This window comes from Ursus maritimus, unplaced genomic scaffold (genome assembly GCF_017311325.1).
Source record: "Ursus maritimus isolate PB19 unplaced genomic scaffold, ASM1731132v1 scaffold_33, whole genome shotgun sequence".
Classification (NCBI taxonomy): domain Eukaryota; kingdom Metazoa; phylum Chordata; class Mammalia; order Carnivora; family Ursidae; genus Ursus; species Ursus maritimus.
Window position 1 is genome coordinate 14652124 of NW_024425897.1, and position 25364 is coordinate 14677487.

Below are 25364 nucleotides of genomic sequence, written 5' to 3' on the forward strand. Positions count from 1 at the left end.
CTCCTCTGCTGGGAGCCTGCTACTTCCTCTCCCACTCCCCCTGCCTGTGTTCCCTCTCTCATTGGCTATCTCTTTCTCTCTGTCAAATAAATAAAATCTTTAAAAAAAAAAAAGAATTTGTAAAAACAGACTTACACACCAATAAGAAAATAGGTGAATGATACCAACAGGTGACTCACAATAAACATAAAAACAAAGATACCCAACCTCACTAGCAATCCATGAAATAAAAATTAAAACAATAAAAACTCAAAAAACCCCACAAGAGTAAAAATTCCATTTCACATACAGGAGACTGATTTTTAAAACTGGACAGTAACTGAGTACTGGAGAAGATGTGAACAATCACACACACTGGCTCTCACACACACTGCTAGGTAAGAATGTAAATTTGTACAATTTTGGAGAGTCATTTGGCAATATCTCATGAAGCTGAAGAGGTCTTTACTCTTGGACCAAGCAATTCCACTCCTAGATTTACCAGAGTAACTCAAATATATGTGCACAAGAAGAAGAGATACAAGAATAGTCACTATAGGAAACTGTGTAATAATGAAAAACTGGGAAAAACTTAAATGTTTATCAACAAAAGAATGGAAAATATATTGTACTATATTTGCACAAATAATAAACAATTGAAATAAATGAACTAGAACTGTATTTATTAATATAGGTCAATCCCTAAAACATAACCTTGAGCCAAAAGAATGAGGTATAGAATGATGGGAATATGCTGCCATTTATTAAATGTTTGAGACGTGCAAAAAATTATTATACATTGTTAATGGATATAGTATACATAATGGAATATATATGTTCATATAACACACATGTGTGCATGTGTGTCATACAAACACACTAATAGGAAGAGGAGTAAATGGAAAAATGGAGAAGACATGAGACCTGCAAATCTTATCAATTATGTTTTATCTCTAAAAAATCTGAATATGACAAAATGTTAAGATTTTACACAGGTGGATTTGTATTATTCTCTGCAGTTTTCTGCGTGCTCCAAGTATGTCGTGGTTTTTTATTTTAATTTTTTAAAAATATTTTATTTATTTGACAGAGTGTGAGCACAAGCAGGGGGAGCGGCAGGGAGAGGGAGAAGCAGACTCCCCATGGAGCAGGGAGCCCAACGTGGGGCTCGATTCCAGAACCCTGGGATCATGACCTGAGACGAAGGCAGATGCTCAACCGACTGAGCTACCCAGGCGCCCAGTCATGGTTTTGTTTTGTTTTTTTAATTTATTTTAAAAGATTTTATTTATTCGTTTGAGAGAGAGAGCACAAGCAGGGGGAGTTGCAGGCAGAGGGAGAAGCAGGCTCCCTGCTGAGCATGGAGCCTGATGGGGCTCAATCCCAGGATGCTGGGATCATGACCTGAGCCGAAGGCAGATGCTTAACCAACTGAGCCACCCAGGCACCCCGTCGTGGTTTTTTAAATGGAAAATGCAAAAATCTATTTAATTATCCAAAAATTATAACCCAGTACATAATAAACAGTCACTAAGACTGTATACATTCAGTCCTGCAGCCTGAAGACCTGACCCCTTGTAGAGAAAATGGGATTAGGATTAAGCATATGGTTCTGCTGTTGGCAGGATGAGGGGTGAGGGAAGGAGGAGGGAGAAAAGATAGAGATGATAATTCCTGTATAAAACTGTAGGAGAAAAGTGTAAGAAAATTTCCTAGCCAGTTTCTACAAACTCTAGAACTATGTATTTCGGGGAAGGAAAACTTCAGTAGTCCCTAAGCAATTTTAAATCCCCCCCCCCTTTTTAAGAAGAAATCAATCATTTTCCCTATTCTTTGGTTAGCAAGTGTTCAAGTCTGACCTTAGTGTTTACAAGGACGTGTGAGCAGTGTTTTATTAGTACAAACTGTGAAAATGACTTAACTCTTATTGAAGTTTCTAATACTACTGAGATTCATTTTGAAAATATGTCAACTGCTTCTGAAGGCTGAAAAGACTAAAGAAGCTTGCTATGACTGACATTATTATGAACAGGACCGTTTCTATATTGTTCAAATCACTATTTTGGCTTGCTGCCCTATACGCAAACTATAAGAAGTTTCCACAGTGCTTAAGCTGTGGTATAATCTGTAGCAGGTTAAATTAGTGAGTGATCACTTTAGAACACTTTAACACTGATCAGAACACTCTGTTATCTCTGCTGCTACTGTTGGGAAGAAAATCATCTGGGGGCTCTGGAGGGTTCTGCTGTAATGCTAGTGAAAAGTACTGTATTATGTATATATCACAGGGATTCTCAAAAAACCTCCACTTTAAGTTTTACATGAAAATACTCTCTTAGGCGAGAAGTATGGCCCACGTCTCTCCTCTTCTCTTCCTGAAAGCAAAGCCCACTGTATTCTTTCTACTTTTGAGGTAGGATGATAAGTGTCTAACATGCCCTATTAAACCCCACTGTCAATACTCATGGTGTTACTTTCTTTTTTTTTTTTTTTTTAAAGATTTTATTTATTTATTTGACAGAGATAGAGACAGCCAGCGAGAGAGGGAACACAATCAGGGGGAGTGGGAGAGGAAGAAGCAGGCTCATAGTGGAGGAGCCTGACGTGGGGCTCGATCCTGTAACGCCGGGATCATGCCCTGAGCCGAAGGCAGACGCTTAACCGTTGTGCCACCCAGGCGCCCCTCATGGTGTTACTTTCTAACTCAGGAAGTGAATTATACTTTGTCCAAATATGTCAGCCTGAGTTTCACAAGGATGAGACTCACAGAATCTTAGACGCTAGAAGAGAATTTAGAGGGCATTTTGTCCTAATGAACAAATAAACTAGAATAACGGTATCCCCAGAGTATATGAACTATTGTCTAGGGGATATGAGATGCCATAGAATGAACCTGACTCAGTTCTTGAAAGATCATTTTTACTCAGATATTTCTGAATAGAGATTTAACTGCAAGACAAAACATTTTCAGGCACTAATAAATGCTGGGGACACTTCAGATTCTTCTGCCATCAGGTTAGAATTCTGATGTTTGACTAGATGCAGAAATCCCCTCTATGTGAAGACGACATGATAATTATAAATCATGGCTACCATTTACTGAGCACTTACAATATGCTAGGCACTGTGGTTAGAGTTTTACATATATTATCTCATTTAGTCCCCCTAACACCATCAGGTAATTGTTTGTTTCTATTTTACAAACAAGGAAACTAAGGTTAAGAAAGGTGAAAAAACTTTTCCATGTTCACCCAGCTAGTAAATAGCAGAGCTGGTGTTTGGCCCAGGGCTGTCTGGCTCCAAAACCTGTGACCTTAATTGCTGCCTCAGAAATGTGAAACTGAGGCATAAGAACCGTAAGGCTTAAATTAGAAAAGCCTTAAACAAGCCACGTGTTTCTGTCCCTCAAGTTTTCCCAGCTATAAAATTAGAATACCTATCTCTTCCTACATGGTAATGAGGATCCAGAAGCTCATGGGATATATATGCCCACAGCATCCGATTTTAGAGCTAAAAAAAAGCTTGGTCACATAAAAACTTGTACATGAATGTTTATGGTAACCTTATTCATAATGGCCAAAAAGTGGAAACAACCCAAATGTCCATCAACTAATGAATAAGCAAAATGTGTTACAGCCACAGAATGGAATATTCTTTAGCCATAAAAAGTAAGGTATTGATATATGCCACAATGCAGATGAACCTTGAAACATCATGCTAAGGGAAAGAATCCAGTCACAAAGAATCACATATGTATGATTTCACTTATATAAAATGTCCAGAATAGGCAAATCCATAGAAACAGAAAGTAGATTAGTGGTTACCAGGGGTCAGAGCATGGGGTAGGGGGTTAGGAGAAATGGAGAGTGACTACTAATGGGTATAGGATTTCTTTCTTTGGGGGCGTGAAATGTTCTATAATTAAATAGTGGCGATAGTTGCACAACTCTGAATATACAAAAACCCAGCGAATTTTATACCTTTAAAAAAGTAAATGTTATGGTATGTGCATTATATCTCAATAGAGCTGTTATTAAAAAAAAAACACAAAAAAAAAACTCGGAGGCCATGGTGGCAAAAGAAATATATTTGAAAATACTTTGGGGGTGCCGGGCTGGCTCAGTCTGAAGAGCATGCAGCCCTTGATCTCGGGGTCGGGAGTTTGAGCCCTGTATTGGGCAACGAGATTACTAAAAAAATAAATAAACTTAAAAAAAAATACTTTGGACAAAAGCATCACAGAAATATTGTATTACACTTTAGATACTATACATTTCATGCTTATAAAGACATGTTATATACATCATAAAAAAATCTGGCCTTCTACTACCTCTGCTGGTTATCTTGTCCAAGGAGAATCTTAATTCACCTCAAAGTACTCAACTCCTCTAGTTCCTGAATACCAAGTTAATAAAATGATAAAATACAATCTAAACTGGCTGCTGATGGAAACCCCAGGGGCTTGTCCTGCTTAAAAAGAGAAAGGGAAAAAAAGCCACAAAACTCACCAAGGGCCTACATTCCAGGCCAGAAAGGATAACAAGAATCTAGATCTAGTGGAAATGTTATCCCCCTATATCCTTTTGGGAACAGCTTATCAGGATTTTCTACAGAGCAATCAGGCAAAGGAATCTCAACTCTAAAGGTGCTGCATTATTAAAACAACCACCGACATTGAAACCCTTACCTTCATATACTGAGCATAACAAAAACACACTCTCTTACTTTCATTTCAACAATACTTGTGTAAGCTATAGGTTTTTACCCCCATTTCATAGGTAAGGAAAGTGAGGCACAAATAAGGTCATCCAGTCAATGAGAAGCAAAGTCAAGAATCGACATGCATGTAAATTCCAAGTTCTCTGCTCTTTCGCTGTGTCATGTTCATATTTGCTTTCTCCCTTCATCTCTCTTGGCCACCTACCTTTCACCAGATCAGAGAGCGGAGTTGAGTCTGTTTCTGCTCACGTTATTTTGTAACATGAACTTAACCCCAAGAAATAATTTCCCCTTTAATTGTTCTGGTTTGCAGTATTCCTTGTATAGGTGTCCATAAGAAACACTTGCTCAGAATAAGCATTAAGTCAATGCTGTTGAACAAATAAATAAATCTGGCCAGGTGTATCCAGTTAGTTTATCTTTCATGAATAATGAATGAAGACTCAAAACTTAAAAAATCTTACAAAATCCCTTCCAAGTTGTTGCAAAGGTTTTAGAACTGAGTCAGAAATGCTACTACTGAACTGGCCTTGAAATGACTTCCTGAAGAACTGTCCAACTCTTCCCTTCCAGCCAATCAAATGATGATTTAAACCCATAGAGGGGAAGCCCGAAGGCAAGATCTTAGGTCTACTTATCATCTGGATTCTCACCTTTCACATGAGTTGATATTTCCTGCAACTAGCTATTTTCCAAGTCATTAGGCACCTCTTTTTTCCCTTCCTTCTTCCTTCACTGTCTCCCTCCCCCTCCTCCCCACTTCCATTCTCCCCTCTACCGCTTCTCCCTTTCTCTAGTGGTAGCATTTACCTCACACTTCCTAGTGAGGCACGAAGGTACCCATGGGAAGCAACTATGACAAACTAATGAAATAACTTCACACGGTACTACCCATTGTATTTGTGGAAATGCCAAGAATTTACCATGTGCTGCTCTAAGTAAGCCTTTTCCAAAGACCTAAACATGACCTATGGGATGAGATCGGACTAGAAGTTCTTTTTTCCTCTGATAGCTGAAGAGTTAATAGTTTTATTTTCAACACATAAGAAGGACTGAAGTACCATAGTAAATCCAGCTCTTAATTTTCAAAAGTAGGTGGATTTAAAGACCAGGGCATTAACAACATGCCTGCATTTGTTAAAAAGGTATGTTCTGTATTTAAACTAGATTTCTACCTATTCAGCTCTCAAACTCTTCCTTTGCTATGATTTCATGGTCTTGACCTTGGTTAATTATTTAATACTTCCATGACACCACCCTATAAAGGTACAAGTAAAAAATTTTTACTTAATATGAAATAAAAAGAACAAGTTTTAAACACAGATGCGCATATACCTCCTTTCACATTTAAATAATATGAAGAAATGTACATTCACAAATGTAACATCAATGAAAATCTTTAGCTCTAGTAATTTTCCCTAAGCTCTTCAGTTTAAGGATGGCATTATTTAATATTTGAACTAAATGCATTAACATAATTTTACCCATGACAGACTTTCTCTAGGTAAGGAATCATAGACTTTTATAGCTTTCTGGAACATCAGAAATCATTAGGCACAATTCTTTTATCTTAAAAACTAAAAAACTCCCAAGTTAGGTGATTGTCGAAGTCTCATAGCTGACTAATGACAGGTAAGGATTTTGGCTCCTGACCCCCTAGTTCACACAGCTAAAGTTCTCATAGGTGAAAAATATTTAACTTGTTGATATCAACACCAAAGGCAACAAAAATCAGAACTCCTCTTACCATATGTAAGACTGACATCACACAGCAGCTCTGGTTTCAACTTTCAGTATTTTTGTACCATAAATTCTTAACTTGTCACTTACCCGGCTGAGTTGATCCAATAACCTCTGGTTCTGTTCTGATAATTCCTGGACAGCCCGTGTTTTTTCTCGATCTGCTTCCCGTAGATGAACTTGCTGCCTCTCCAATTCATCCTGAAGTTGTTTCACGTCACTCTCCAGCTCTGACACACGCCCTTCCCATTCCCCTTCTCGGTTCTCAAATCGTCTTCTTAGTTCGTGTTTCTCTTGTTCTAAGTGCTAGGTAAGAAGCGAAGAGGATTTATAAACTGTTCAAAATTCACAGCCTTTTGCTTTTTTCTCTCGTCACACTTTCCTAACTTTTCTTTTTCCCAGCCAGTCAGCACAACAAAACACTCAACCACATGGGAAAAGTTGCCTATTTCACAGCTACAAAAACATTCTTTCTTTGCAAAGTGGGGAAGGAGTTGACTTCACAAAGAGAATGCCATTCCTATTTTAAATGCTTAATATTACTACATTTATTCTTGTTCTTGAGAATGGAATTGTGGACTTAGGAATTCACTTGCAATTCAGCAAGTCATCCAATTAACTGGTGAACTATACATTTAAACAACTTAAGACAAGTCCTTAAGGCTTCTTTTGGAATCATCTATTATGCTTGGCATAATACCAGGCACTTAGAATCAAAGAATTTTCAGACATGGATAGAACTCCGGAGCTCCTTCAGATTAACCACCTTTTCTTACAGATGAGATGACAGTAGATAAGAGGTCAAGTAACAAGCTCAAGGTCAATACTAGTAAATGGCAGAGCTGGGATTTGTGTTTAAGTCATTACTCTGTTAGTGCTCTAAATCACAATTCTATAAATATTTGTTGTGATATAAAGCATTATATTTTCATATCAAGCAAGTTCAGCTTCAGATCTGCTTTAAATCATGGCCTATTAGCCTTGCACATTTATTTCTGATCCATCCATTCGTTCTTAAGTACCTACTATTGGTCAGCAACTGTGCTGGGAATACAGTGAAAAGTAAAACAGACATGGTCCTTGCCTTTATGGAGATTTCGTTCTAGTGGGACAGACTGATAAAAGTAAGAAGCTGTGTGTGACAAATGGTAGGCAGTAAAAATACAGATGGCTTGAAGTAGCAGCTCAATAAAAAAGGGTTCTTGTGAGGGAAATAAGAGTATCTTTTTGTTTCTGTGAGACAAATATGGATGCCTCTTTGCAGAATCAAGTATGCTCTACTTACAAAGCATGTCATGTACAAGAAAGCAAAATCTATACCCCAAGGAGTATATTAAAAAGAAGTTAAAGCAATGGGCCTCAATTTGGGGGGCTCTCAGAAAAGCTCTGATATAACTGTTGAAAATATACCCTCCTGGACCTGAATCTCAAAGACTGTGATTAGTTAAAAATGGATGAAGCCTAGACACGCGTCTGTCTAGCCATCTATCTGCCCATCTATATTGGCTCTACAGGAAATTGTGATGCACTGAAGGCTGGTATCAGCACTGTGATTGTTTCAACAAGCTAAGAAGTTGAGCATATGAATCTTCTTCAGAGTAGTCAGTCATCTTTTCTACTTGGGAAGCTTCGCTCTTATTCTATTCAAGTTCTCACTCTTTGAATATTTTTCAGAATGCTTCTTTTGGAAAGTCTAAAGGGCCACTGTATACTTATACATGAAAATGAAAATCAGTCCCGTTACTTCACATCTAATATGTGTTTAAAACAAGAGATCATCCCATTTTATCCTGTCATTTTATTCCTTTTTCACTCTGAATGACTTGTTGATGTTTCTTAAAGTCAGATTTAGTCCCAAAAGATGAAAATATACCATGACAGAGCAGTCAAAATAACGTGCCAAAAGATAAAACCAGTGATCCAAAATGAAAATTCTGATCACATTAGCAAAGGCAATTTTTACTGAAATAAATGTATGGCCTCCCAGGTCGACCACTTCTGGGAGATAACTCACTAGGATATAGTGACTCTACTGTATTTGTTGAAAAAGTCACATTATAGTTGTACTGTATATACAGCTTCAGTTTGGAGCATGCAGGGAAAGAAAGAACAAGTGAGGGACTTAGGGTCATCAGCATCAGAACTTTCTGCTCTATGCTTCCCTCAACATTGCTAAACTCCAAAAATGAAAATGTTTTAGTCACCGTAGAGACTTCAGAAGGATGAAATGCAGAAACAAATGCTAATTGCGGTCCTAAAATTGTGATACTCGGTTTTATTCAGTTTTTCCAAAATGAAAAAGATTGAGCAGAAGGCAACAGCAAGAACTCAGTAATCACAGTGTTACTGAGAGGCCAGATAAATTAGGCTTGTGTTCTAAAAGAACAGAGAGACTTAAAAATATTCAGCAAACAGCTGTTAGTGAACAGCCCAACCAAGCAACTAAAACAATCCAATCGACTTGGAGTTGGGGGAGGGTTTGAGACAGGTGGTACTGATCAGTCTATTCTGTCCTTACAGTTCTTTGGTCATGTGACAAGCCTCCTAATTCAGGTTTCCCTGAACACGGAAAAAAAAAAAATCAATCGAGACTTTCCTAATAATGAACATACAGAGTTTAACCTTTTGTTTACTCAGAGAAAAGAAAGGTTTCCTGGAATTGTATTTTCAACAAAGTGAAATTAACCACTGAACTCTAGGCAGCGTATTGGGAAGTATGGAGGTCAGGGGTTGTATGTTATTCATTTTATATGTTTTAATCTTTTTATGTTATGTTATAACATAACATAAAGTTAATATCTACACCTGAAACTAATAATAATATTACATTATATGTTAGTTATACCTCAATAAACAAACGAAGGAAAGTTAACATCAAAACTGTCAAGGTCATCAAAAACAAGAAAAGTCTGGGGCGCCTGGGTGGCTCAGTCGTTAAGCGTCTGCCTTCGGCTCAGGGTGTGATCCCAGCGTTCTGGGATCAAGCCCCACATCAGGCTCCTCCGCTGGAAGCCTGCTTCTTCCTCTCCCACTCCCCCCGCCCCCCCCCTTGTGTTCCCTCTCTCGCTGGCTTTCTCTATCTCTGTCAAATAAATAAATAAAAATCTTAAAAAAAAAAAAAACAAGAAAAGTCTAAGAAAGTGTTACAGCAAAGAGGGGACTAAAATAGTAAAACTAAATGCAATGTATTCAGGATGGGATCCTGGAACAGAAAAAAAAAAAAATAGGTAAAGGTTAAGGAAATCTGAATAAACCAAGGAGTTTAGTTAACAATGTATCAGTATTGATTTTTTTCATTATGGCAAGTGTACCATAATATGTTAATAACAGAGGAGACTGGATGCGTGGCATATGGAAATTTACTGTACCATCTTTCCAGGTTTTCTGTAAATCTGAAACATTCTTAAAAAAATAAGGTTTATTGAAAACTCTGAAAAAATACAAGTTAATATCATTAGCCCATCTGAAACTGGTTGTTAGAGAAAACGGATTTCTGCAGAGTCAAAAAAGCAACACCATTCTCCTAAGTCCAGGATATACAATGAAAAAGTACTCATTTTTAAGTGGACCAAGCACTGAATACAAATAAGGACCTCTGGGTTTGCCTCCCCAAGTCTACTAGGGACTCTCATTATGTGATAATTTTCACTTTATTTGTTTTGCCCTATAAAAAGCTGTACTAGAATCATAAGAATTGGCCTAAGGAAGGGAGAAGAAAATGCAGTTGAGGGAAAAGACTACCTTTGCAGTAAGAGATAATTCACTTTCAGCTAGAATAGGGAAAAAAGGGGATCTTGTATGTTAAAAATGTTTTTAAAAACTAAATATTTAATTTCTGAAGAAGAAAGTATATCAATAAATCCAAGTTAGTGTCTTAGTTCATATTCTGGGAAAAAAACTAAGGACCTAGCTGGATATAAGATTTAAAAGCAAAATGGTGGGGGTGCCAGGGTGGCTCAGTTGGTTAAGCCTCTGCCTTCGGTTTCAGGTCATAATCCCAGGGTCCTGGGATTGCGCCCTACATCGGGCTCCTCTGCTTCTCCCTCTCTTCCCCACTTGTGCTCTCTCCTGCTCTCTCTCTCAAATAAATAAATAAATAAATTTAATAAAAAAATAAAAGCAAAAGGGCTCTCTGTAAATGCAGATTTTTTTTTAAAGTAGGCTTCACTCCCAGCATGGAGCCCAGTCACAGGGCCTGCACTCACCACCAAGAGATCAAGACCTGAGATGAGATCAAGAGTCCAGCGCTCAACGGACTGAGCCACCCAAGTGCCTCCAGAAGAAATAAATTTTTAAAAAATAACTTGAGGAGCAGGGCACCTGGATGGTGCAGTCAGTTAAGTGTGGGATGCTTGGTTTTTGACTGGGGTCTGATCTCAGGATCCTGAGATGATGCGAGTCCCACATAGAGCTCCAGGCTCAGTGGGGAGTCGGCCTGGGTTCTCTCTCCTCCTCCCTTGCCTGTTCCCCCCTACCACGCCATTCTCTCTAAAATACATAAATAAATCTTTTAAAAAATTACTTTAGGGGTGCTTGGTTGGCTCAGTTGGTGGATGGGACTCTTGGTCTTGGGTTGTGAGTCTGAGACCCAGAGTGGGCATAGAGATTACCTAAAAAATAAAATCTTATGCGGCGTCTGGGTGGCTCGGTCAGTTAAATTGCTGACTCTTCATTTCAGCTCAGGTCATCATCTCAGGGTCCTGGGATCAAGCCACACATCTGGCTCCGTGCTCAGCAGGAAGTCTGCTTCAGAATTCTCTCTCTCTCTGCACCTCCCCATCCCGCTCTCTCTCTCCTCTCTCTCCCTAAAATAAATAAATCTTTATTTTTTTAAAAGATTTTATTTATTTATTTGTCAGAGAGAGAGAGCACAAGCAAGGGAACAGCAGGCAGAGAGAGAAGCAGGATCCCTGAGGAGCAAGGAGCCCAATGTGGACTTGATCCCAGGACCCTGGGATCATGACCTGACCCGAAGGCAGATGCTTAACGGACTGAGCCACCCAGGTGTCCCAAGAAATAAATCTTTAAAAAGAAATAAAATAAAATCTTAAAAAAAATAACTTTAGAACTCTAAGCATATGAAAATAAAATTCAGTGAATGAATAAAATACAACATAGTCAATTTAAGGGTGGAAAAAAAATGACCAAAATCTTCTAGTCTTTCAAATTATATTAATCTTCATTTTAACTGAGATATACAGCTAAAAAAGAATCTGTTTACCTTTAAACCATTAAAGACTTAAAGAATGTGCCTTTAAATAAAGCAGTATAAAATCAAGACTTTATGTTTTTAAATGACAGAACAAAATCTTAGGTTTGGCACACAGAGCTGGAAAGGTATTCAATATTAACTTATGAGTAGGTAGAAAAAAATCTTAACAATGCTTGTTGGTCCTGAAGTTAGAAAGGTGCCGATTTTGAGGTAGTAAGGGAACAGAGGGGACTAAAACAAGACCATCTCATTACTTAACAGTCAAGCCAACATTCTCTCAGAGTCCACTCATGTGTTAATCTTTCAAACCTACCTGTGAGAAAATGTGTTTGACTCCACTGACAGTTTGTGGAAAATTACAAATGCTTTTTAAAGTAAGGGCTGGTCCTCTACTCTTAAATATTTAATTGAAAATATAGCAGAGTGGTGGTGTTAAACTTTAGACAGTATTTTGTCTAAGCAGACATTCTAAAATCTAGGCTGCTTAAAAAATATACTGTGAGGAAAATTCACTTGCAGGTATCAAATGAAATCATCTTCTATTAGGTTTCAGTCAATTAAGAAGAATTAAAATAATTAACAAGGAACTAATGACAATATCTTCATGACATTTTTTTTTTTTTAGATTTTTTAATTTATTTATTCGACAGAGATAAAGACAGCCAGCGAGAGAGGGAACACAAGCAGGGGGAGTGGGAGAGGAAGAAGCAGGCTCATAGCAGAGGAGCCTGATGTGGGGCTCGATCCAGTAACGCCGGGATCACGCCCTGAGCCGAAGGCAGACGCTTAACCGCTGTGCCACCCAGGCGCCCCATTCATGACATATTTTTAAATGTAAAACTAAAAATTTTTAATGATAATCTTCAAGTATACCTTGAAGAAATAGTATAACTGAACCCTCCAATACTCATCTTCAGTAATGATCAAGATTTGGCTTTTACAAATAAACATTTTAAAACTGTATAACATAACAAAATTTACTATTGTAACCATTTTTAAGTGTGCAGTTGAGTAGTGTTAAGTATATTCACACTGTGGTTCAACCACAACCTCCAGAAATTAGAATAAATTTTTAACAAGAGTTCATATGGTAACCTGTAGAGGAACGAAGATTTTAAAAACTAGTTTAAGAGCTTTAAACTATTTATCTATTTGGTCAATAGCAAAAAGTCGAAGGTAATTTACTCTTTTACAATAGAACCTTTCTTGTTACACAATTTTTAAACCTTTTTCTTTTGTTGAAGAAATGTACAAAGGCTCCACATGGAACCCAGGATGTGTGTAATTGCACACTCAGGATTACTCTGAAATCTATCAGTAATCAAACTGACTGATATGATGTTCAAGTTAGCTGTCTCTTCAATCAAGTCCCTCACTAAAGGAATTTCAAATCACAAGTATAAATCTCTGCAGTAGTACTTTTATATAGTCAGTAACCGAATCCCATTTTTAAAAAAAGACACCCTTTTATTTCTAGACCTCTACTTCAAGTGAAAATTAAACAATTCAATTCATTGGATTGCTTTTTGGCAGTCTACCTATAGGTTTCACAAACCACTTTTCAGAGAGGTATCTCAGGGGTTCATCGACTGGCAGACCTAGTTAACAGGCCAACTGAACTACAGGGCACTCACTGGTTTCCTTTTTTTCTCCCTGATTTACTTTTGGTATGTCGCTAGACTACAAACACACTTAAATCTTATTACAGAAAAGTTTCTGAATCTACATTCTGACTGTTCAACCAGTAGCAGAGATATGGAAGCAGACTAGGGTCAATTTCAGACCTTATTCAGGACTGTACTATTCTCTTGTAACTAAGAATAAAACGAACTAGTTGCAACCAAACTGGGTAACAACAGTAAATGCACAGGCAGACAAAAATAAGCTCCTCTCCACTGCCACAGATGCCCCCCACCCCCTTTAAAAAATATATCTCTTTAATTTTTAGAAAGGCTGGCATTCCATACCACTTTCAAGGCCCTTTTCCAGTAAAGGGCAAGAAAACAAACAGGCATAGCTCTGAGAAAGACTTTGGTCCAGAGGATTGGCTGAAATCTTACACTTTAAGAGGTATTTATAACAGTTAAAGTAATATGGTTCTTGTAGGTTGCATTTGGCCTTCGAATTGCATGCATGAGGCCCGGAACACAGAAGCATACTGTTTAAATACAAAATACACATAAATGCCAAGATCCAAATTAAATCCACTACCAACAGTCACATGCTGAGCCCAGGCTTGCCTGATTTCTGCAATGGAACCACATTTCCTAATCCCTGAGTATTTGAAGGCTATATAAAGCTCCTTTAGGAGCACTTGTTTCCCACAACTCTGAGCTGCCGGGAAGTTAAGACAAGGGCATCTGGAGGCCTTAACGCCAAAACTGGAAGGCTTTAGGCTAACACCCTGATTAGAGATTAACTACTCTGAAAACCTGGAGCATATTTTGAATGCTTCCCGACTTTCTCATTTCTCTGTGTGCAGACATCACCTCAGCGCTGTATAAATTAGTCATACTGTAAGCTCTATTTTAGATGCAGTGTACAGTACATATATAGAATGGCCCACAGCGGGGCTGGGGCTGTGCATGGACCCATTTGCTGAAGTCAGGTGGATTCAATGTTGCCCTGGTTTGATAATTAAAAACCCTCCAGCCTACCCCTCCCCTCAGGTGGTTTTCTGTTGAGGCAGCTTGAGCAAGGAAGGAGTGGGGTGGGTGAGTGTCTCCCGAAGCTGCCCAGGGCCGAGCGGGCTCCCCCTGCTTCCCACCCATCCCACGAGGGCCGTCCTCACCTCCAGCTTGTCTGTCAGCTCCTTGTGCATCTGCTCGTACTGCCGGCTCATGTCCTGGTTCCTCTCGAGCAGCGCCTTGCCCAGCCGGGCCGCCAACACCAGATCCTTCTCCTTTTGCCGGATCACCGACAGCAGCTCGGGATCCTGGGCGGGTGGCGGCTGCAGTCCGGACCCCTCGGCCGGAGGCCCGACCTCGGCCTGAGAATGCTCCCCAGGGTCGGACGGCCGTTCCCCGGCCGCCAGCAGCGCCAGCTCCTCCTCTAACGCCAGTTCCAGCTCCCCGGGGCCCCCGGGGAAGGAGATGAGGGCGGCGGCGGCTGGACTCCCGACTGCTTCCGCGGCCGCAGCGGGCAGCTCCATGCAGCAGGCGCTGTCCGGCTCCGCGGGTGCTGAAGCGCGGCCGGCCAACCCCAGGCAGAAGGCGGACATGACCCGCGCGCGCGGAGCCCGCAGCGGTGCGGCCCGGCCGGCGCGCGCCAGGCTGCAGGGGGGAGGGGCCCCGCCGCGCCGCCCTGCGCCCCGCGCCTCGCCCCGCGCCGCGGCACGCGCCCCCCGGGTCTCCGCGAGCCCTGGGCGCGGCGCGCGCCGGCCCGCCCCTCCCCCGCGCCGGCGGCACGCGCCCCCTCCCCCCGCCCCCGGGCTCAGCTGCTCGGCGCGCGCTGGGGAGGAGGAGGGGGTAGCAGAAGGAAAGGCTGAGGAAGGGAAGACCGAGGGGCGGCGAAGCGGGAGGGGAGGTTGCGAGGAACGCCGCCGCCGCCGCCGAGTTTTCAGCCGCCCTGTTGCTGCTGCTGCTGCTGCTGCCGCTGCCGCCGCCGGCCGGGCAGCGCCTCACGGGGCGGGCTGCGCTCCGCTGTCGCTGCGACGCTCGCTGCTGCTGCTGCTGCCGGCGGCCGCTCTCTGCAGCCGCGCTCCATGTCCCTCGGCTCGGCGGCAGCCAGCAGCGGCGGCGGCGGCGGCTGCTGCGAGCGCCGAGGCGGCGGCTCACATCCGCGCCGCGCAGCCGGGCGAAAGCTCCTTCCTGCACCTCCCTCAGCTCCTCCCGCTCACCGGGCCGGCCGCACCCGCCCAGGGCTTCCGGCCGCGCCCTCTCCCCCCCTTGCCGGCGCCTGACGCGCGCGGGCACCTGCTCGCTCCGCCCGCGCAGGTTCGCCGGCTCGCGGGTCTCCTCAGCGGCGCCCAGGTGGCGCCGGCGGCCTTAACCCCTGCGTTGCCTCAAGCCCGGGGATGGCTGCGCGCGCCTGGGGAGGCGGCTGGCGCATCCCTAACGGCGCGGGCGGCTCCCCGGCACGGCCACGCCCCGGCCTCGGCCCACGACGGGTGTGGGCCCCGCCCCCAGCACGCTCACCTCGGGGTGTGGCCTCGCTCTCACCTCGGAGAGAGGCCCCGCCCCCGGCCTCTTTCGCACCTCAGGTGGGCTGGGGGCGTTTCTCGGGATCCGGTGCGGATTGGTTTTCTTGCGCCTGGGTGGTCTCCTAGAGGCCTGGGGACGTTCTTCCAAGGCCGAGCCCCGACAGAAGAACTCATGGCCACGGAATTTTCGTTTGGGCCCCCACAGAGCTAACAGACGGAGGGGGAGCCTAGAGCAGGAGGGAGGGATGACTTGAGAAACCCGGCATTTTAATGATGATGACTCAGGGATATGAGGGACCAGATGCCTTCGAGATCAACAGCCCCGAAAGAAAGGGTTATGTTGAGAAATAACGGAAAAAAACTGCTCACAGATGGGAATATGAAGTAAAGAATTGTCGTGATAGTGACTTCTGTGTATTAGGTCTTGTATGTGCCGTGTCTTGTGCTGAGTGCTTTGTGACGCATTATCTTAGACAATCCTAACAAGAACCTATCAAGTAAGTGCTGTCGCTCTTTCCATTTTACAGGGAGAGATTGAGGCATCAGGAGGTGGAGTTATCTGCCCAAGGCATTAGAATAGATCACACCCAGGCAGGCTGACTCCAGGGTTCCCGTAAATCATTCTTTACTTTCCTCGCGCGCGAGAAGTCTCGGAAGAGAAATGGTAATTTGTGACCAAAATGGCCTGGGTGGATATAGAAGGTAGTATCAGGAAGCTTCCTGCAATGATTAAAAAAAAAAAAAAAAAAAAAAACGTTGAAGAGCCTACTGGGAGACTCCGGGCAGTTCTGGCTTAGACCTCACTGAGTGATGCTCTGTCTCCTATTTTAAAACAATCCCATCGAAGCTAGAATTGGTCCCTATTCTTTTCTTTTTTCCTCTTGAATAACAACCCATTTTTGAGTTAGATCATACCTTGATTCTTTTCATCACAGCGAAGTGGGTCAAATGGCTTCTCCTGGTTTTTATTCTTTATTAAATTCAAGCCTATCAATATATCTGGTGTAGAACATGGGACTGAACCTCAGGTCTGGTTTGTTTGCTTGTTGATTGGAAAGGAGACAAACAACTGGGATTCCCTCATTGGTCTTAGAGCTAAATATAGGAAGTTGATCATGGTACTGTACCAGCAGCAGTGGGTTGCTCCTACACTTTTATTATGCCCCTTGAGCAGGAAATTGTGGGCCCACGGTGAGATCAACTGCAACTCCTGGTCTTTTTGGTCACAAAAGGACAAATTTCTCCCTAATGTGTTTTATAGAGAGACAAATATCAAGACAAATGGGATTCCTAATCAAAAAGAGTTTCAGAGGGAAAAATCTTTCCAATGCCTTTAATGAAGCATATAAGTTTAATATCTACACACATAGTAATAGCATGTAGGCATATTATAAGATGCACCAAAAAAGAGGTCAGCTCTTTATTTTTCCTTGATGCAGACCTGGCAGCCTATCTTTCGAAAGGTCTTTGACTTGCACTTTCTTGAACTCAATGGCTCTACTCTGTTAGACTTACCTGTTACTGTGAGAAACGAACTACAATTAACTCTAGCTCCCAAAGATTCTCTAAGACGTTCCTCCCCTAAACCGACTAGGAGGTGATAATTTTCTATTGTAGATTGGTCCTAAGCCTTATCTTTCTGTAAACAAAGGAGACCAGCTCAAGTTTGGAGAACTATTTAGAATTGTGGTTGTTACAGTTTTTGGTCCCACAGCCTCTTTACACTCTTAAAAATTATTGAAGATCTCAAAAACCTTTGAGTAGGTTTGGATATTTATATTTACTTACATAGTAAAATTAAAACTGATAACATTTAAAAACATTAATTCATGGGGCACCTGGGTGGCATAGTAGGTTAAGCATCTGGCTCTTGATCTCGGCTCAGGTCTCGATTGTGAGTTCAAGCCCCATCATTGGCTCCATGCTGGGCATGGAGCCTACTTTAAATAAATAAATATACTTAGAATAAATTTGTTACATGTTAATATAATGTATTTTTATGAAAAAATATATTCCCAAATAAAAAAATGAGTGAGAACAGTGCCAGTATTTTCACTTTTACAAAAGTCTTTAATGTTTGGCTTAGTAATAGAAAACTGGATTTTTTATATCTGCTTCTTCTTTTGATGTAGTGATATTTTGTTTAGATTGAAATAGTACAAGGTGGGGTGCCTGGGTGGCTAATCAGTTAAGCATCTGCCTTCAGCTCAGGTCATGATCCCAGGGTACTGGGATCAAGCCCATGTCGAGCTCAGTAGGGAGCTTTGCTTCTTCCTCACCTCTCCCCCTGCTAGTGCTCTCTCTCCCTCTCTCAAATAAATAAGTAAAATCTTTAAAAAAAAAAAAAAAAAAGGAACATACAAAAAATCTGGTCTCACAAGACGGAGTTGGAAAAAGAAGGAATATTTTATAGCCTTTACAGATCGCTGTGAATATTTCTCTTTGATATTACATCAAAACTCAGCAAGTAATAGCTTCTTCAAGGTTAGTTGCCATGTGGAATATAAAATCTTATCAAGGAAATGCACTAATCTATATTTCATTTTGAATGTATTTTTTAGCCACATATGATTGATTCTGTAACAGCACATATTGGTCATTTGGAAAATTCGGTTCACTAAGCTATACAGATCTTCCAAATATTGTAATGTTCAGTATATTTAAAAAAATTGTGGTTATTAATATCATCACTGATCTCATCAAGAAAAGTCTTCAAGTACTGGCAAGCAGTCAAGCTCAGTGAGAGTGGATATGAGTTTTCCAGAATTCTAATTTCCACTGAAAAGCTCCAATCTTATCATTGGTACAATATTGTCAATTATTTACCTTGAAGTGACAGGCTTGCTTCATTAATTTGAGAAAATATCCGCAGATACCAAAATCTGAATACCATAGTCAGTCAGTCATTTCATTCAAGTAAGGAAGGTGTTTTTGTGACAAACATGGCGAGTTCAGTTCCTAACTCAAATCCAGTACAAGTGCTTTTATCTCAAGGCAACCACTGTACTTGGGTATACGGCAGAGTGCTTTATGGGTCCTTCCCATTTCATCACATGGACTATTAAAAAAATATGTAGGTACTTGCTTTTGGCAGTGCATATACTAAGAGTTATATTCAAGGGATCAGGATGTAATAAAAGTACTGCTTTATCGGGACATTCTAAGTGAAACTAGCTTTTTTTTCCTGTGAGCACATGCTAGGGAGGAGTAACAGTTAACTTTGGTACCACTGACTTGATTCATGCTAAGGTATCAGTAGTATTATCCACGCAGTGTTTTCACATCATCAGGGCAAATGTCAATGCAGTGAAAAACAACAACAGTTATTGATTAGACAACTAGTATTTTAAGAAATTAGTTTTTATTGTTATTACTAAAGTTAGAATTAACTGGCATTGCCATTAGTATGAAAAGAGTATTTATTTCATAGCTTCCCTGAAAGGGTCTTGGGGCTTTCTGGAGTTAGAGAATACACTTTGAGAACTGTGGGTTGAAGAGCTATTCAAAACCCTCAGGTCGGTCTTGACCTAGAAGAATGAATAAGTACTTGCCTCCGTGGAAGTAGTGCCAGGGAATCAAACCTCATCAAAGCAAAGTTAGAAAACCTCAGGCCTCCAAGAAGCTTATTGTTTAGTTTATTCTGCTTCTATACTAGATAGGATAATACCGAACATATTTAGCATTGCATTCCGACATCCTTTATATGACATCTGATTTAATCCTCCTAATAACTCCATAATGGTAGTATCGAACACCAATATATACTACTCACGGGATACTGTGATGCTAGTTGTTTAGGCCCTTCTGACCCTAGACTGCTTGCTCTTAATTACTGTGTCTTGCTTTACATTTTTATCATTTATATATTCCTTTAAATATATTTGCATTTGCGTTGCTTTTTGGCGCCTCGATATCCTGGTTGACGTGGGTACAACCCATCTTAACATACTGTGGATGGATTTCTGCGTAAGTGCTGCTACCTCACTAAGGGCAAACCATGAAATTGTCTTTCTTCAGAGATCTGATATTTGCAAACATGACAACGCTCATCGCAATTTCCCCCAAGTTGTTTATTTTTATTAACATCTTGATCTGCAAAAAAACTGGAAAGTGTAAAAGACAAAACATGTCGAGGAAAATTTGTCTTTGAAAAGTGCAGTGTTGAAGAGGCATGAGGAACTGGCAAAAGCATGTGATAAAGCAGTTCTGTGCTTGGTATTTTCATTCAGCGATTATAAGGCGTGTGGCTTTTAAGTTGTATATTTTTTTATGAACTAGATGGTGAGAACATAAAAGTCTCAAAAATTCCTCAAATGTTACCTAAAGCTTTTATATTTTTTGGAGATGAATTGGTTCAACATTTTGCAAAAATGTGGTGTGCACACCCCAAGTGATTCTCAACTTGATTTTAAGGGTAAAACATTAATTTCCACAGCTGGCATTCACCAGCGTCAGCCTTAGCCTGGTGTGCGGGCGTGTTTTCTCTGCTCCCCACTACGTGCCCCAGCTTGCCGCTGGGACCCCTTCGAGCCCCACCTAAACTCAGCCTCCCCTCTCACCAATGGTTCTTACCTTGACAGCCCTCTCACATCTTTCCCCTTACTCCTCCCAGGGTCCTCTCCTGGACCTGGATCCCCCAGCCCACACTTCCTTTCCACCTTTTTCCCAGACCAACATTCTGCCTGAATTTCCATATCCAGCCTCCCCATTTCCCCATCCTGCTGGGTTTCTCTCGGTACCTGGTACTCCACTTATTTGAAGTCTCATCGTGCCCGACTCTGACGCCCTCTCCCCTCAGGTTCTGCCCCTCCCACCACTATTCTTGGCCACTTTTTCAGGTGAGAATTCCCTCTCCCAAGGATTTGTTTTAACACCTTAGTCCCCTCCTTTTACCTCTGCCCATTATTTCCTGGCTACAGTTGTTTTCAGCCCAGACCCATCTCTCTCACTTCTCATCAGGCATCTCCAGTCTTTCCCCTTACTGATTAAGAGCATGGACTTCTGAACCAGACTTCCTGGGCTGGAATCCCAGTTCGCCACTCATGAGTTGGGTGATTGATCTGGGACCTCTGTGCCTCAGTATCTTCACTTACAAAATGAAGATAGTCGTTCTTACCTAGTAAGTTCTCACTCTCCCCCTCTTGCTCCTCTCTCTTTTATTTATTTGAGAAGAGAGAGAAAGAAGAGAAGCGGCATAGCCCTCGAATGGTGGGGGGAGGGTAGGGGAGAGGCAATCAGCCCTGCTGAGCAGGGGAGCCAGATGCCGGGGCAAATCTCAGGACCCTGAGATCATGACCTGAGGCCAAAGGCAGGCGGGCAACTGACTGAGCCACCCAGGCACCCAAAATCTTTTTAAGAAATAAAATAAATTCATTAAGTTAAAAAAATGAGCCAACTCAAATTTTAAAAAATTATAATTTAGGTGGCAATGAGAATAGGCAAAATCATAGTGGCATGCAAATGATTAAATTTGGGGTATAGCGGAATTATTGAAAATGATAATCTGGGGTTCCGGCTGAGATCTGCCACTGACTAGCTAAGTACATTTGAGCAAGGCATTCAACATACTTGGGCTTTGGTTTCCTCATCTATGTGGTGCGAGGTTGGGCTGGATGACCATCTCTTCATCCTCCTAAACCAGTGGTTCTCAACTGGGGAGGTTTTGCCCCCTGGGGACATTAAGATGCTATTTGGAGGTATTTTTGGTTGTCACAGCTGGGAGGGGTCACTCCTTGGCATCCAGTGGTAGAGTCCAGATATGCTGCGCTAAACACTCTACAATAGCCCACAACGAGGGTTATCTGTCCCTAAATGTCAATAGTGGGGTCGAAAACTGTCCTAAAACAAGCTCGGGGGGCGGGGTGCCTGGGTGGCTTAGTTGGTTAAGCAGCCGACTCTTGATCTCACTCAGGTCTTGATCTCAGGGTCATGAGTTCGAGCCCTGCATTGGAGCTCCCACTGGGCATAGACTTGCTTAAAAATAAATAAAAATAAAACAAGCTTCTAAATTTGACCATATTGTTGCCTGAGAAGATATAATGGACTATACACAAGAGAGGCTATGATGAGCCCAAGGGTCTTTGGGGCTGGTTTCAGGAATTCCCACCAGGAAACCAGCCCATCATAGAAGCCATATCACTTAGATAAACAAATACATAAAGAACAACAAACGCCTCTCTTCTGTGTTGGGCTGACTTGCTCCCTGTTCTCCCCTCCTCTTCTAATGATGTGGCTGTCTTCATTGCCCAAACTCATCAGAAAATGACTGTTTTATGTGCGAGGTTAGCTATTTTTGGTTCTTCAAAGCCCACACCTAGAAAGATTTGTGATTTAATTTTCTTGGTGTTCACGTTTTATCCTGCTTCTTTTCAGTGATCTTGGCCCTAAACATACTGCTGATGTGTTTTTGCTGCATATATATATATATACATATATATACTGTATATATATGTGTATATATATATATATATATTTCATCTGAAGCTATTTTTAGACCTTTCCTACTTTTATTTCATTTAAGATTTGCCAAACATTTGTTATGTCTTGTTCCTTCTGCATCACGTTCTGGTTTAATCCGTTTGGCAGGCGAGTTATTTATATACCTATTGATACTACATACTAACAATTTCTTAAGTGAATTTCCCCATTTTCCCCGCTTTACATTTTCTTTGTCCATTTAGAAACTGACTACAGAAACAGTATATCATCCAGTTACCAGGCCAACTGAAAACTTCTGCTGATGGGTAGGTTAAATGACTTTCACCTATTTTTACCATAGTTTGTATTATCATCGCTACCTACTGTCCTTCTTGCTTTTAGTAAAAGCCTTTGTGGAGCCTCTTGATGTCTTCCTGTTATCAGCGAATTGTGTTTTCTGAAGAGCCAAGGTTTCACTGCCTGTCCTACAGAATGTAGCTGTGCTTGTGTCTGGAGTGTACATGTAGCTGAGATTTGTAGGCATAGAAGTGTTCTTGAAAGATAGCTGGAATAACACACCAGCTAATATAACTTAATTATAATCGACGTGCAACTGGAAGAAATAAGCTTTTATTGGTGATTAAATATTTTTATGGGTGAATTCATTTTTTTAATTCACAAATTATAGGGTGCCTGGGTGGTGCAGTTGGTTGCGCCCGGCTCTTGGTTTTGAAGGTCAGGTCATGATCTCCGGGATTGTGAGGGAATTGAGCCCTGCATTTGGGCTCAGATCGGCAACACGGAGTTTTGCTTGAGATTCTCTCTCCCTCTCCCTCTACCCACTCGTGCTCTCTGTCTCGCCACAAAAATAAATAAATTTTTAAAAATAATAAAACTCCCAAATTATAAGAAAATTCAAATGGAGATCAAGGAGTCAAGATGGCGGAGGAGTAGGAGACACGTTCAGCCCGGTCCTCAGTGCGGAGCTGGATAGGTACTTAAAGCCTAAACAACCACGGAACCAGCCTGAGCGCGGGAAAGACGCATCTGGATCTCTACAAATGAACATCTCCAGCTGAGTTGAGGGTGCAGCGGGGGCCCATGAAGCATCGTGCACAGATATCGGAAGATAAGCGGAAGGGGAGAGAGGCGCCGCGTTCGGGCGCCGGGAGCGGTAGACCACTGCGCGGGAAGCGGGCGAGGCGCGCGGGCCGGCACCCGCAAACACGCAACTGAGACCGTGAGCGGGTGCAGCGCGCCACCAAGCATCTCGCGGGCACCGGAATCCGGTGCGCTCACTGGATCCAGACTGAGACCCGGGAGATCCGGGAGCGCGGAACAACGAGCTGGGCTGGCGGCGTTAGAAACACAAAGGACAGAGATGCACCGGCCCTGGAGTGTGAGGGGCTGGGAGACGCCGAGGTGTGGGCGCACTCCCGGGGCACTGCAGGGTGAGCAGCACCAACAGAAACAGAGTTAAAGGTGGCCAGGAACATTAGTAGAGAAACCGGGCCGACAATCCACTCTGTTCTGTGACAGAGGGCTGAATGTGGCTGCTGCTGTCCTGACTCAAGAAGAGGCACAGCAAGACCGCCAGGAAGCGCCAGAGAACAAAGACCTGGAAAAGCCAGCTCAGGAGGTTGCCCGCATCCCATCCCCCTCGCAGGGGACGCCGAGACTCTACCCAAACATGGCTGCACTGGTATCGGCGAGCGGGCCCCGCCCCAGAACACAGAAGGCAGGCTGAAAAATCCAGAAGCCCACAGCCCGAGCTCCGGGTGGCGCAGTCGTGAGCGCCTGCGCTCGGCGGTTGCGATGATCCCCGCGTGATTCCGGGAAAGGAGTCCCTCATCGGGACTCTCCGCTGGGACCTAGCTGGCTTCCTCTCCTCCCTGCTTCTGTTCCACTACTCTCTCGCTGTTGGCTGCCACATAAATAAATAAATAAAATCTTCTACAAGAGCCCACATCCCTAAGATCCCTATAAACAAGGGGCACGGCCTGGGACCCAGTCAACTAATTTGAAGCTCTGGAAACCCCCCGCAACCTCTCTTCATCAGAATGACCAGAGGAAGCCCCCAGCAAAGAAAAAGACAGTGAGACTGTGGCCTCTCCTTACAGAAATAATGGGTCTATGGATGTAACAATTATCAGAAATATGGATTCAGAGTAACGATGGTCAAAATGATGGTAGATTGAAAAACTGTTAAGAAGGTTACTGAGAATATAGAATCCTGAATGGACAGAAATGAGGCGAATCTGACAGAAATTAAAAAATTCTATGAGCCAAATGCAGAGCAAAACTAGAGGCTCTGGACCTGGCCAGGGTCGCAGAAGGAGACGAGAGTTAGTGAATTGGAGGATGGGTTAATAGAGGAAAAATGAAAAATAGAAGATGGTCTTAAAAAATCCATACAGAATGTGGAGGTTACGGGAGATTACTGACCAATGAAGCTGATCCAATGTTAAGAATCTTGAAGCATCCCGAGAAGGGGTGAGAGAAAAACAGAGGTCTAGAAGAGATATTTGAACAAATTGTGGCTAGAAACTTCCCTAATCTAGCAAAGGGAAACCAACCATTCGTGTCCAAGAGGCAGAGGACCCTCCCAAGCTCAACCATGGCAAACCTCCCACGAAAATCGCGTCATAGTGCAATTCGCAGAATAGATGCGAAGGATACAGTATTGAGAGCGGTCAGAGGCAAAGAAAACTTTCTCCGTCCAAGGCCAAAAGCATCAGAGTGTGTCCAGACCATTGTCTACACAAGACCTGGAATGAGAGAAAGGGTTGGGGAAGCATATTTAAAAGCTCTTTCAGGAAAACATGCAGCCAAGGATCCTTTATCCGAAGGCTGTCATTCAGAAATTGATGGAGAAATAAAGACATTTCAGAATCGCCAGTGCACTAACCAATTTCCGTAACCACGAGAAGCCAGCCCTACGGAGATATACGGGGGTTCTATAAAAAGTAAAAAGGCCCCAAGAGTGATACAGAACAGAAAGATCACAGCCAATACAAACAAAGACTTTACTGGCAACATGGCAACATTAAAATCATATCTCGCTCAGTAATCAGTCTTAGATTAAGCTGGTTTGAACCATCCCATAAAGCGCCACAGGGTTGCAGATTGGATAAAGCCATGACCTATCATTGCTGT

General features: G+C 42.3%; 1 protein-coding gene across 2 annotated transcripts in view; it reads right to left on the bottom strand.

The window, feature by feature from the left end:
• The window catches only part of BICDL1 (BICD family like cargo adaptor 1), a 97926-nt gene extending 83056 nt beyond the window's left edge, over positions 1–14870 (bottom strand). For both annotated transcript variants that reach the window (XM_040619858.1, XM_008707708.2), the window contains exons 1-2: positions 14442–14870; positions 6529–6744 (exon numbers count right to left, since the gene is read on the bottom strand). In XM_040619858.1, coding sequence (XP_040475792.1) covers positions 6529–6744; positions 14442–14870 — 645 coding nt within the window. The remainder of the gene's footprint in view (positions 1–6528; positions 6745–14441) is intronic.
• Between the last annotated feature and the right edge of the window lie 10494 nt (positions 14871–25364).